Source organism: Theropithecus gelada, chromosome 4 (assembly GCF_003255815.1).
Source record: "Theropithecus gelada isolate Dixy chromosome 4, Tgel_1.0, whole genome shotgun sequence".
Lineage (NCBI taxonomy): Eukaryota > Metazoa > Chordata > Mammalia > Primates > Cercopithecidae > Theropithecus > Theropithecus gelada.
In genome coordinates, this window is record NC_037671.1 from 23,591,775 (window position 1) to 23,604,452 (window position 12,678).

A 12,678-nucleotide genomic window follows, 5' to 3' on the forward strand; every position below is an offset into this window, starting at 1 on the left:
TGTTAGCCAGGATGGTCTCGATCTCCTGACCTCGTGATCCGCCCGTCTCGGCCTCCCAAAGTGCTGGGATTACAGGCTTGAGCCACCGCGCCCGGCCATCCTTGTGTTTCTTTATCTCTTGTATTTTCTATACATTTGAAGTTAGATCCAAAAGCTTGATTGATTCAAATTTGGTGAGAATATTTCATAAATGATGCTACGCTAAGCAGATTTTTGTAAGTTGATTTTATTTATAACTTTTATGTGGTAGAGAATATGCCTTCTGCATCCTGTGATACACTACTGGGTGACATAGAAGATATTGTGTCTCATGAAGATTCAAAACCACAAGATAGGCATTTTGTAAGAAAGGATGTTGTCCCGAAGGTACGAAGGCGAAATACCCAAAAATATTTGCAAGAGGAAGAAAACAGTCCACCAAGTGACAGGTAAGCTTTTTTCCTTGAAATTATATTCATTTTCTTTTTTTTCTTTTTTGAGACAGAGTCTTGCTCTGTCGCCCAGGCTGGAGTGCAGTGGTGTAATCTCGGTTCACTGCAACCTCTGCCTCCCGGGTTCAAGCGATTCTCCTGTCTCTGCCTCCCTAGTGGCTGGGATTACAGGCACACACCACCATGCCCAGCTATTTTTTGTATTTTTAGTAGAGACAGGGTTTCACCATGTTGGCCAGGCTGGTCTTAAACTCCTGACCTCAGATGATCCGCCCATCTTGGCCTCCCAAAGTGCTGGGATTACTGGCGTGAGCCACTGAGCATGGCCGAAATTATATTCATTTTCATTTCAGGAAGAAGCTGACACTACTGGTCTGTGTGATTATATATAATATCTCTTCATTAGACTTTTTGAACTTTTGATAGGAAATACAAGTTGAATATCACTTATCTGAAATGCTTGAGACCAGAAGTGTTTCAGATATCACATTTTTTTTGGACTTCGGAATATTTGTATTACATACTTTCCAGTTGAGTATTCCTAATCCAAACATCTGAAATGCTCCAGTGAGCATCCTTTGAGTATCATTTTGGTGCTCAAAAAGTTTCAGATTTTAGAGCATTGTGGATTTTGAATTTTTGAATTAAAGAAACTCAACCTATATGTTGATTTTTTTTTTGTTTGAATGATTTTAAATCTGGCAAGGTAATTAGTTAAAAAGAAATGTGATGTCAAATTGGATGTTCCTAGAAGATAGCTTGGGGCAATAGGAATCTCTTTGATATTACTGTAGTTGATATGTAAGTCTGTGTTACTTCCAAATAAAATTTTTACTGGAGTTTGTGATTCTTATGAGACAGTAGTATTTTGGACATTTGAATTTTCTTAGCTGATTTTCAAATACCTATGGATCAGGTAAAGGCAGTGGGCACAAATAAATTATTGCCCTATTTACACTATTATAGTAGATCTCTAGTCCGTGAAATTTTGATACAACCTAACCAGAAAGGATAATCTAATTATATGGTTTTAATAAGCCTGTATTTGTTTGTCTAGTAAACTGCTGAAATTTATAATATACTTATTTTGTTGGGAAACTAAGCTTTTAAGTTCTTTGAATTTAACATTTGCTTATATTTTAATGACTGAAGTTTATAAAATTTGTCCTAAATGTATCCTTAAGGTAATTTCTATTTGCTTATAAATTATTAGAGTAATCCAAGTTGAAAGCCCCCCCTTTTTTTTCCCTAAAAATACTACCTTTTTTTTAGAATTCTGATTTTATAGAGTGCTTTTAATAATGCCTTAGGATGACAGTTTTTAACTTTGATTAAGTTATTTATATCTATAAGTTTTAAGGAAGCTAAAGATTGCAACTAGTATATAGCAGTTTGTAAACAGACATACTTTTCTTTATTTGCCGTTGCTGCTAGAACCACTTTCTTTCCTATTGTTATTATGTACCTTTCTAGGAGTTGAACTTAGTGTTAGTAAGTTAGTGTATGAATTTAAAATACAATTCAGAGAAAAAGGAGATATTTTTTATGTAGAATCTTCTTAGAATTCTGTGGTTATTTTATCTTGATTTTAGACTTTTGATATAACAGCAGATTTTGAGTTAAGTTAGCGCATTTAATGAATATCTCTTGAATGGATTGTAGTGAGTTTGTTTTTTGTGTAATATATCTTAAAATCATCTAGTGGTTTTTATTTTAAAAATTACTCAGTGAGGCTGGGCGTAGTGGTGGCTCACACCTGTAATTCCAGCACTTTGGGAAACAAGGTGGGAAGATCACTTGAGCCCAGGAGTTCAAGATCAGCCTGGACAGCATAGTGGGACACTGTCTCTACAAAAAATAAAAAAATTAACAGGTGTGTTGGTGCATGCCTATAGTCCCAGCTACTTAGGAGGCTGAGATGGGAGGATCCCTTAAGCCTGGGAGGTTGAGGTTGCAGTGAGCTGTGGTCACACAGCTGCACTGCAGCCTGGGCAACAGAGCAAGACCCTGGATCAAAAAAAAAAAATCACTCAATGAAACTTACTTTTTGTTTTTTTTATTGATTCCTTAACAGCACTATTCCAGGCATACAGAAAATTTGGATACGAACATGGGGTTGTTCTCATAATAATTCAGATGGAGAATATATGGCTGGACAGCTAGCTGCTTATGGCTATAAAATTACAGGTAATGAGATCTATAGTATATTTTATTGATTAAATTTTTCAGAATTAAGTTTTTAGAGATAAATATTTTAGCTTAGCAGTTAAAGGGTATTTTAGCATGACAATGATTTTTAAGGTGAAACACTGATAGCTATTACACATTGTGTAGATAACCATGGATGTCATATTTAAAAAAACTTTTTAATTTGAAGTAAGTTTAGACTTCCGGAAAAGTAGTAAAATTACAGAGTTCACATATGCCCATCACCAAGCTTCCCCTGATACTAGCATCTTACATAGTTGTAATATCATTAATAAACCAGGAAATTAACCTTAGTGCATTTCTGTGATCTAAACTGTAGATCGCATTTGAATTTTACCAGTTTTCCCATTAACTTCCTTTTTCTGTCCCAAGATCTAATCTTGGGTCCGCCTTACATTTAGTTTCATGTCCCCTTAGTTTCCTCCAATCTGTGACAGTTTCTTAATTTTTTTCTTGTCTTCTGTGACCTTGACACTTCTGAAGAAAACATTGCCTTGATATTTCTGATGAAAATGATTATTATGTAGAATGTCCTTCAACTCGAATTTATCTTTTTCTCATGATTAGAATGAGGTTCTGGATTTTTGGCAAGGAGAGCACAGAAACGATACTATATTTTTCTCAGTGCGTCATATCGGGGTCATGATGTCAGTGTGTCTTATACTGGTACACTAACCCATGTCTGCTAGGTTTCTCTCCAATACAGTAACTGTTTTTCTCATTACAGCCAATAAATATCCTATTTCTCCTCAACCTTTGGCCTGTTAATTTTAGTACCTACTGGTGGATCTTGTCTGCAACAGTTATTACTGTGTTGTTTACTTAATGGTGATTTTCTGCTATCTTATTTTCTTTACATTTTAATTAATTAATTTATTTATTTTGAGATGAGATCTCTCTTTTCTCCAGTCTGGAGAGCAGTGGCACAATCTCAGCTCACTGCATCCTCTGCCTCCCGGGTTCAAGCAATTCTTCTGCCTCAGCCTCCCGAGTAGCTGGAATTACAGGCATACGCCACCACGCCTGGCTAACTTTTGTATTTTTAGTAGAGACGGGGTTTCACCATGTTGGCCAGGCTGGTCTCGAACTCCTGGGCTCAAGTGATCCACTCGCCTCGGCCTCCCAAAGTGTTGGGATTACAGGCGTGAGCCACTACGCCCAGCCTCCTCTTTACATTTATTAATTGGAGTTTTTCTCTAAGGAAGAGCTGTCCATTCTTCTCCATCTTAATTAATTAATTAATTATTATTATTATTATTTTTTGAGACAGAGTCTTGCTTTGTTGCCCAGGCTGGAGTGCAGTGTGGTGATCTCGGCTCACTGTAACCTCTGCCTCCCGGGTTCAAGGGATTCTCCTGACTCAGCCTCCCAAGTAGCTGGGATTATAGGCATGTGCCACCACACCAGGCTAATTTTTTGTGTTTTTTTGGAGATGGAATTTCACCATGGTAGCCAGGCTGGTCTCGACCTCCTGATCTCAGGTGATTTACCCGCCTCGGCCTCCCAAAGTCCTGGGATTACAGGCGTGAGCCACCGTGCCCGCCCATCTTAGTTATTTCTATCAGTACAGACTCATGGATATTTATTTTATCCTGTGGATACAGTCTGATACTATCATTATTATGCTGCCTGTTGTTCCAATGTTGGCCATTAGGACCTTGTTCCGGCTGGCTCCTGTGTCTTTTCAGCATGCCCCCACCTTTTTTTTTGAGCACTTCTTTATTTTCTGGAACCACAAAATGTTCTAATCTCTCCTTATATTTTCCCTTCCCCAGCCTTGGAAGCAACCAGTTTTCCAAGGAGTCCCGATTTTTTTCATTAAGAGAATGGCATTTAGAAAAGGGGATCTGGGCAGTCAATATGCTTGCTCATTGCCACCGTGAGATGTCGCTGCTGTGAGGTCCTCTTGGGGGACAGAGTAGGAATTATGTATGTATAGTAACCCACACATAAGTGCACATCTGTAGCTGTTTCTGTATCTGTCTGTTATGTGTACTAAATGAGACTATAATTAGAATGCTTTGTGACAGGCACTGACCCGGTGCTTTATGTATGTTATGTTGCTTCGTCCCGGGGTAGGAGGAAATATTGGCACCCCTACTTTACAGTTGAGAAAGGAGAGGTTGTGTCTTTTTTTTTTTGAGACAAAATCTTGCTCTGTCGCCCAGGCTGGAGTGCAGTGGCGCAATCTCGGCTCACTGCAAGCTCCGCCTCACGGGTTTAAGGGATTCTCCTGGCTCAGCCTTCAGGGTAGCTGGGACTACAGGTGCCCGCCACCACGTGCGGCTAATTTTTTGTATTTTTAGTAGAGATGGGGTTTCACCGTGTTAGCCAGGATGGTCTCAATCTCCTGACCTGGTGATCCGCCTGCCTTGGCCTCCCAAAGTGCTAGGATTACAGGCGTGAGCCACTGCGTCCGGCCTAAAATATCTTATGTTATTGATTTTGTATTTTTTTATAATGTATTCTTTAGTTGGCAAAATGAATCTTAGTATTTCTGTCCTTTAAGTTAAAAATACTCAAAATATGCTTTTAGAATTACTTCACTATATTCATTAGTAATTTTTAGTATAATTTAGCCTGGGTTTGCCTTACTGCATTTGATGGTGTAGTTTGAGTGTTGAGAAAATATAATTTATTTATTGATTTATATTTATTTATTTTTGAGATGGTTCTCACTATGTTTGCCCAGGCTGGCCCCAAGCTCCTGGGCTCAAGTGGTCCTTCTACCTCAGCCTTCCCAGTAGCTGGGACTATAGTCGTGTGCCTGGCTAAGAAAATACCCTCAGAAAAAAAAAGTAACATAAAATTTGAAAAAGGCTGTGTGTGTTGGCTCATGCCTGCTGCAACCCCAGCACTTTGGAGGCCAAGGTGAGAGGGTGGGAGGGTCACTTGAACCCAGGAGTTTAAGACTAGTGTTGGCAACATAGTGAGACCCTGGCCCTGCAAAAATACTTAAAAAGTAGCCAGGCATGTTGGTCTTCACCTCGTAGTCCCAGCTAGTTGAGAGGATGACGTGGTAGCATCGCGTGAGCCTGAGAGGTAGAGGCTGCAGTGAGGTGTGATCGTGCACGGCACTTCAGCCTGGGCAACAGAGCATGATCCTATCTCAAAAAAAAAAAAAAAAAAGTCCCTGAGATAATTTCCTAAAACATTCAGGAAAATCAGATATTAACTTTTTCTATGTCATATTAAATATTTAATACATTTTAATTAAATTTTAATCCATTAGCAGTTTGTGTTTGGTGTTGTAACAGTACTCGTCTGTATAAAATAACAGTCCTGGTATGTTTATACAAGAATATTAGGTTTTGTTATATACACCTAATTTTGTTTCTTATTTGGGAATAGTTAAAAAGAGAAAATAAGGAAGTAATTACTTGAATGTGAAAATTCTTTTGCTAATGTAGCATAGTCTGTTACTTTTATATATTGTATTATATATATTTGTATTAATTTTATAAACTATTGATTGTTCCTACTTTAGAAATTCATAGTTGTTGATTCCAGCCTGGCTTGCATGCAGCAGACTGTGGGGAATATGTTCTTCATTAGTCTAGGTGCTATAAGCCCGGGAAATATAAACAGAATTAGCTTTGATAAGACATTTGAGAAGGAAATCTCTACAGATTTTATATTTAAAGATTTGATATGAATGACTTCTGGATTACCTATGCCAGTAGTCACTTTCATTACTGTGGAATAATGAGAATTTATAAAGTTTATTATGGCTTACTAATTGATAATGTTTTTGTTAGTCAAATGGAAACCTAAAATATTAAATGTATAATATAACATAGGTATAAAATATAGATTATGTATAATATATGTGGAGATTATTGAAAACAGAATGCAGATACATTATATCAAAATTAGTTCTCAGTAGTCATAGATATTTTTACTATTTGGGGAAGAAAGATTATGTGGGTGTATATTTGAAATTGCTGCTTTTAAATATGCAAATTCAGGATATAATTATTCTGTATTAAAACTCCATAAGGCCAGGTGTGGTGGCTCATGCCCATAATCCCAGCACTTGGGGGGGCTGAAGGGGGGCAGATAACCTGAGATCAGGAGTTTGAGATCATCCTGGCTAACGTGGCAAAACCCCATCTCTACTAAAAATACAAAAATTAGCCAGGTGTGGTGGCACATGCCTGTAATCCCAGCTACTTGGGAGGCTGACGCAGGAGAATTGCTTGAACCCGGGAGGCAGAGGTTGCCGTGAGCTGAGATTGCTCCACTGCATTCCAGCCTGGGTGACAGAGTGAGACTCTGTCTCAAAAAACAAACAAAACAACAACTTCATAGAGCGAACTGTCAGAGCAGTTCGCTGTTGTTCATTGCCTCTTTTCAAACCCTTTTTTATTTTGAAGAAAAAGGTGGCTCATAACTTTTTTGTGACGTAGTCTCACTCTGCCGCCCAGGCCGGAGGGCAGTAGCATCATCTTGGCTTACTGCAACCTCTGCCTTCTGGGTTCAAGTGATTCGCCTGCTTCAGCCTCCTGAGTAGCTGGGATCACAGCTGTGATCCCAGTGTGCGGTACCACGACTGACTAATTTTTGTATTTTTAGTATCGATGGGGTTTTGCCATGTTGGCCAGACTGGTCTCTAACTCCTGGCCTCAAGTGATCTGCCTGTTTTGGCCTCCCAAAGTGCTGGGATTACAGGCATGAGCCACTGTGTTCAGCCAGCTTTTAGATAAACTATTACAAAATTGTGCCTGCTTGTCTCTCATTCAAGGAATAAAACCTACTGAGGAGAAATGATGTTAGCCCCTAAAACTCAGAACAATTACTTGTATTGTGGGTACATGGATGTGTGATATCATTAGATTAGCATCTTGGGAAGCAATTAAACTTTCCTGTGAGCACCATGGCTTTTTAAAGAAATGAATGTGTTCTCCAAGTAGGCAGTTTTTATAGATTAAACTTTTTTTTTCCAGTAATAATTATTGTTTTTGTATTATTTCCTTGGGAGATGTTGGTAAATTGTTTTCAGTGTCCTCATTGGTGGCAAATCTTCATATCTTGAGAATACATTTAGTATTAGAAAATGGCCACATCTAGTATTAGAAATTGGCCAAATCTGGTGAATAAGATATGTGCTATGATGTTGAACAATGCTGTTTTAGTTGAAAATAAATTTTGTTTAAGTGATTCTAAAGACAGTTCTAAAAGAGTTCTGAAAGAGTAGCTGTGATTCTTACACTTTTTGGATCTCTTCAGCACCTCACAATTCTTACACAATCTTGTTAAGGAATTTGTAACCACTCCCTAGCCCAATAGTGGAATAATGGTATATAGGCTTCCAAGGTGACTGCTTTGGGAACAGTCCTCATTTAGATACAGCTGTGTTAGATACAGCTGTGTTATGTTTAGTTTGCAGCCACGCCTGGTGTGAATGAATATTGTATGTGCTTTTTGGTTAGCTGGAGAAAAAAGTCCATCCAAAGACCATTGACTGAGGCTGTAGCTCATAAACACTCAAGAATAATGGTGTTATGTGTATGAAATATTTGTGGACATGCTTACCTAAGTCAGAATAGAGTGTTTAGCCTGGATGCCCACATTTTCAGAACAGTTATTTAAAAATTGCTGAGCTGTTAACATTCTTGATAGTTTCTTTGTATATTTGTATATAGTTTATTCATTTGGCAAACATTCTGTGAACATGATATGTGTTACAGAGTAGAGTGTTAAAGAGGTGTGAAGATATGAAAATGAACTAGCCATGGATTCCAGCAGACAAGAAATTTATTCTTTTTTGGCAAAGGAAAGGCCTTCATATTCTATGTTAAATCATAGAAGTTGTTTTAGGAAATGCTTAGTCTCATAATGTATTCTTTTGCTTTTTGTAGTATCGAAGGTAGGACCTGCTTTATTTTTTTATTTTTATTTATTTTATTTTTATTATTAATTAATTAATTAATTAATTAATTAATTTTTATTATTTTCCTAGATGGAGTCTCGTTCTATTGCCCAGGCTGGAGTGCAGTGGTGCGATCTCGGCTCACTGCAACCTCCGCCTCCTGAGTTCAAGCAATTCTCCTGCCTCAACCTCCTGAGTAGCTGGGATTACAGGCATGCACTACCATGCCCAGCTAATTTTTGAATTTTTAGTAGAGACGGAGTTTCACCATGTTGGTCAGGCTGGTCTCAAACTCCTTACCTCGTGATCTACCCACCCTGGCCTCCCAAAGTGCTGGGATTACAGGCATGAGCCACCATGCCCAGCCAGAGTTTTAAAATATGTAACCCTTATTAGAAGACTTTCTCCTTTTTTTCTGGAGGGAAGAAGTGGGTATATATCCCACTGCAGTCTCTACCACAGGAACATGCTCCATTTGTTAATTTCAGCGCTCAGTTGGGATTTGAAAGTAAGCTGTTTCTTGGCTGGGCGTGGTGGCTCACGCCTATAATCTCTGCACTTTAGGCGGCCTAGGCAGGTGGATCTCCTGAGGTCAGGAGTTCGAGACCAGCCTGGCCAACATGGTGAAACCCTGTCTCTACTAAAAATACAAAAATTAGCCTGGTGTGATAGAGCATGCTTGTAATCCCAGCTACTAGGGAGGCTGAGGTAGAAGAAGAACCTGGGGGACAGAGGCTGCACTCCAGCTTGGGCAACAAGACCAAAACTTCATCTCAAAAAAAAAAAAAAAAAAAGAAGAAAGTAAGCTGTTTCTTCAGTTGTAGATAGCAGTGTCAGCAGAGTGCTACCCGGTCCATTCCTACCTCCTTAATCATGAGTATAAAGTCATTGACCCAGTGGAACCTCAATAGGATATTTTTGGAACTTCTAGTGGAATTCAATGACAGAATCATCAACTATCTTAATATAGGGCTGTTATCTTATACTTTCTACACATAAATCTTTAATCTAGCTTTCTTGCTCCTTTACCATCACCATGATTATTCACATTTATATAGTGTCTTACAGTTTGTAACATATGTTTAGATCTGCTAATTTTATATAACTTGTACCTAAAGATAAAGGAAGAACAAAATGTTAACTTAGGCCTTACAAAAATTATTTAAAAAAATCCTGATATAGGCCAGGCATGGTGGCTCACACCTGTAATCCCAGCACTTTGGGAGGCTGAGTGGGCAGATCATGAGATCAGGAGATCAAGACCATCCCGGCTAACACGGTGAAACCCCGTCTCTACTAAAACTACAAAAAAAATTAGCCGGTCCTGGTGGCGGGTGCCTGTAGTCCCAGCTACTCAGGAGGCTGAGGCAGGAGAATGGCGTGAACCAGGGAGGCAGAGCTTGCAGTGGGCCTGGTGGCAGATGCCTGTAGTCCCAGCTACTCAGGAGGCTGAGGCAGGATAATGGCATGAACCAGGGAGGCGGAGCTTGCAGTGAGCTGAGATCGCGCCACTGTACTCCAGCCTGGGCAACAGAACAAGTCTCCATCTCAAAAAAAAAAAAAAAAAATCCTGACATCAAGGTTTCTGACTTAAAATTATATGTATAAGTAATAAGTATTTACAGTGAAGTGTTTAGTTATATATTGAATAGAATTTTTAAAAAATGTAACCCAGGGTTTTCTTGTCAAAATTCTTTATTCTCTAGCCAAAGATGATGTCTGTTGTTAATATCTTAAGGTTCTGAAGTCCATCTGGAATTATAGTGCAAGTAAATTGTAGTCTGATCATGTGTAGTATCTGTAATGCAAGGTGTGACCATCAGCTTATAGATATAGTTGAATCTTAGCATTATTCTAAGGCTTGGAAGTTAAACATAGAATTATATACAAAGAAACAAAACCTTTCGTACATTAAAATATAAACTATTTCTGCTGATCTGTAAAATGTCCTTGTGGATATTTTCAGATAATTTTCCAAGCTTTTACTATATATATATATATATAATGTTTTATGTACTGCAGAACTGTAGTCTCAAGATCGTTATTTAAAAGTACATCCTTAACATGTCTGGGCGCGGTGGCTCATGCCTCTAATCTGAGCCCTTTGGGAGGCTGAGGTGGGAGGATCGCCTGAGGTCAGGAGTTTGAGACCAGCCTGGCCAACATGGTGAAAACCCATCTCTACTAAAAATACAAAAATTAGCCACGTGTGGTGGTGCATGCCGGTAATTCCAGCTACTCAGGAGGCTGAGGCATGAGAATTGCTTGAACTTGGAAAGTGAGGTTGCAGTGAGCTGTGATTGCACCACTGCACTCCAGCTTGGGTAACAGAGTAAGTGAGACTCTGTCCCAAAAAAAAAAAAGTACATCCTTAACTTGCCAGGAATTCACTCTCACCTTTTCTTCCTGTGGAAATGTGCTTATGTTAGGTTATTTGCATGAACTGAGATTATTAATTTCTAATATTTTTCTACTCATTTTGGCCACTATTATTTCATGTAGAAAGTTGAGAGAATTTTATTCAAAGCTGCCTTTGTGTGAGGATCTGATAGCATGTACGCAGTAGAAGTAGACATTTTTTAAGGGGTAACTCCCAACAAAATAAAAGTGAAGTACCAATTGTTGCAGGGATGACAGTGGTTATTGGATCACCGAGCTGTATTCTTTCTATCAGTTCTCTCCAAGGGACTCACCTTTCAAGGAAGGGGAGATAGAAATCTTAAACAGGTTTGGTAGCTTCCCTACCTGTTATCTGCCCAGACAACAAAAATAAAACAGTTCACAATGTTAGGATTTGGGGTGATAAATTAATTTGGAGATATCTAAATGTAAAATGGGATTTCTGGGCACATGGCAGTGTGGTCTGCATAATAAACAATTGGGGTCGAAACAGTAAATGCATGAACTAGACAGACTTTTTTTGATCTGACCTGTGTTATAGGTGAATGAAATTTGGGAGTCCTGTACTTGGAATTCTGGAATGGCTAGCCTGGGCCAGGAAAAATCCCTTTGTAATCTAAGAAGGAATTGAGTTAAGAAGATTTGTTCATCACACCACATTTCCATATTGTTGAGGGAAATAGATTGGTAATGGTGACAAGGTCAAGGATGTGTTGGTCAAAGTTGTGGAAGATGAGCAGCAATTTAAGGGTGTTAAAATACATTTTTAAGAGAGGAAATTGCATTGAAGAGTGGAAGAAAAGTCGACCTAAGAGAATTAGGGCATGTTGTTTGCTCTGTGTGTGCAAAGTATGTGTATTAATTAATGAGTGCATCCTTTGGAAGGATGTGGACAAATCGAATTGAAAAACCATTTATATACTAGGGTCTTAAAAATGCTACCATTGGAAAGGCCATTGATACATATGATTCATTGCCATATGTTGTGCGTAACTTTCTGGAAAACTATCACTGTTGCTTATGTGGCCCAGGGATAAATATATCTTTTAGAAGTGTTATGATATTATGTCACTGAAAATGGAGCCAAATATATACATTTCTTAAGTATAGCACGGTAGTGAGGATATTGTATAGATTAATTGGCACTTGTGACCAATGTTTTTTCTATACATTTTGCTTTAAAAATTTGAAACGCTTTAAGTATGCATTAGATTTACCGAGAATAACTTACCTATACCCCTAAGATTTTATAAGGAGGTTGTCTTTATTTTAAAATGAGTCCAAGGTGACTGAGAAATGGAAGAAAATGGCTTTTCATAACATATGGAATTATATTATGTTTTATATTATAAAAACTGAGTAGGATTCTCTGTTCAAATTCCTACAGCTTAAGTTGTATATGTTGAGAATTTTGTGTAAGTTTTACAGTGCTTTAGTGGAATATAACATTACAGAATGGTGTTTTATTATATTTTAAAAATACAATTTTTTGTATTTGTGGTAGAGGCAGGGTTTCACCATGTTTCCCAGACTGGTCTTGAACTCCTGAGCTCAACCAATCCACCTGCCTCGGCCTCCCAAAGTGCTGGGATTTCAGGCGAGAGCCACCGTGCCCGGCCCTTAATATATTTTAAAAGGAGGTTTAATACTCTTCATTACTGTGTTACACAATAGTTGCATGATGATTTTTCTGATCTCTACATTCTATTTCTTTTCTTTTTAAAATGAAGCACAGAAGTACTTAGTTTCTGATATTTTTCCATCTTG

General features: G+C 38.3%; 1 protein-coding gene across 3 annotated transcripts in view; it reads left to right on the forward strand.

Moving 5' to 3' along the window:
- CDKAL1 (CDK5 regulatory subunit associated protein 1 like 1) overlaps positions 1–12,678 on the forward strand; it is a 712,947-nt gene that overhangs the window by 16,355 nt on the left and 683,914 nt on the right. For 2 of the 3 annotated variants that reach the window (XM_025383729.1, XM_025383728.1), the window contains 2 exons: positions 251–428; positions 2,506–2,618. In XM_025383729.1, the coding sequence (XP_025239514.1) occupies positions 256–428; positions 2,506–2,618 (286 nt within the window). In that variant the 5' untranslated portion in view covers positions 251–255. The remainder of the gene's footprint in view (positions 1–250; positions 429–2,505; positions 2,619–12,678) is intronic. The other variant, XM_025383731.1, reaches the window with a different exon arrangement.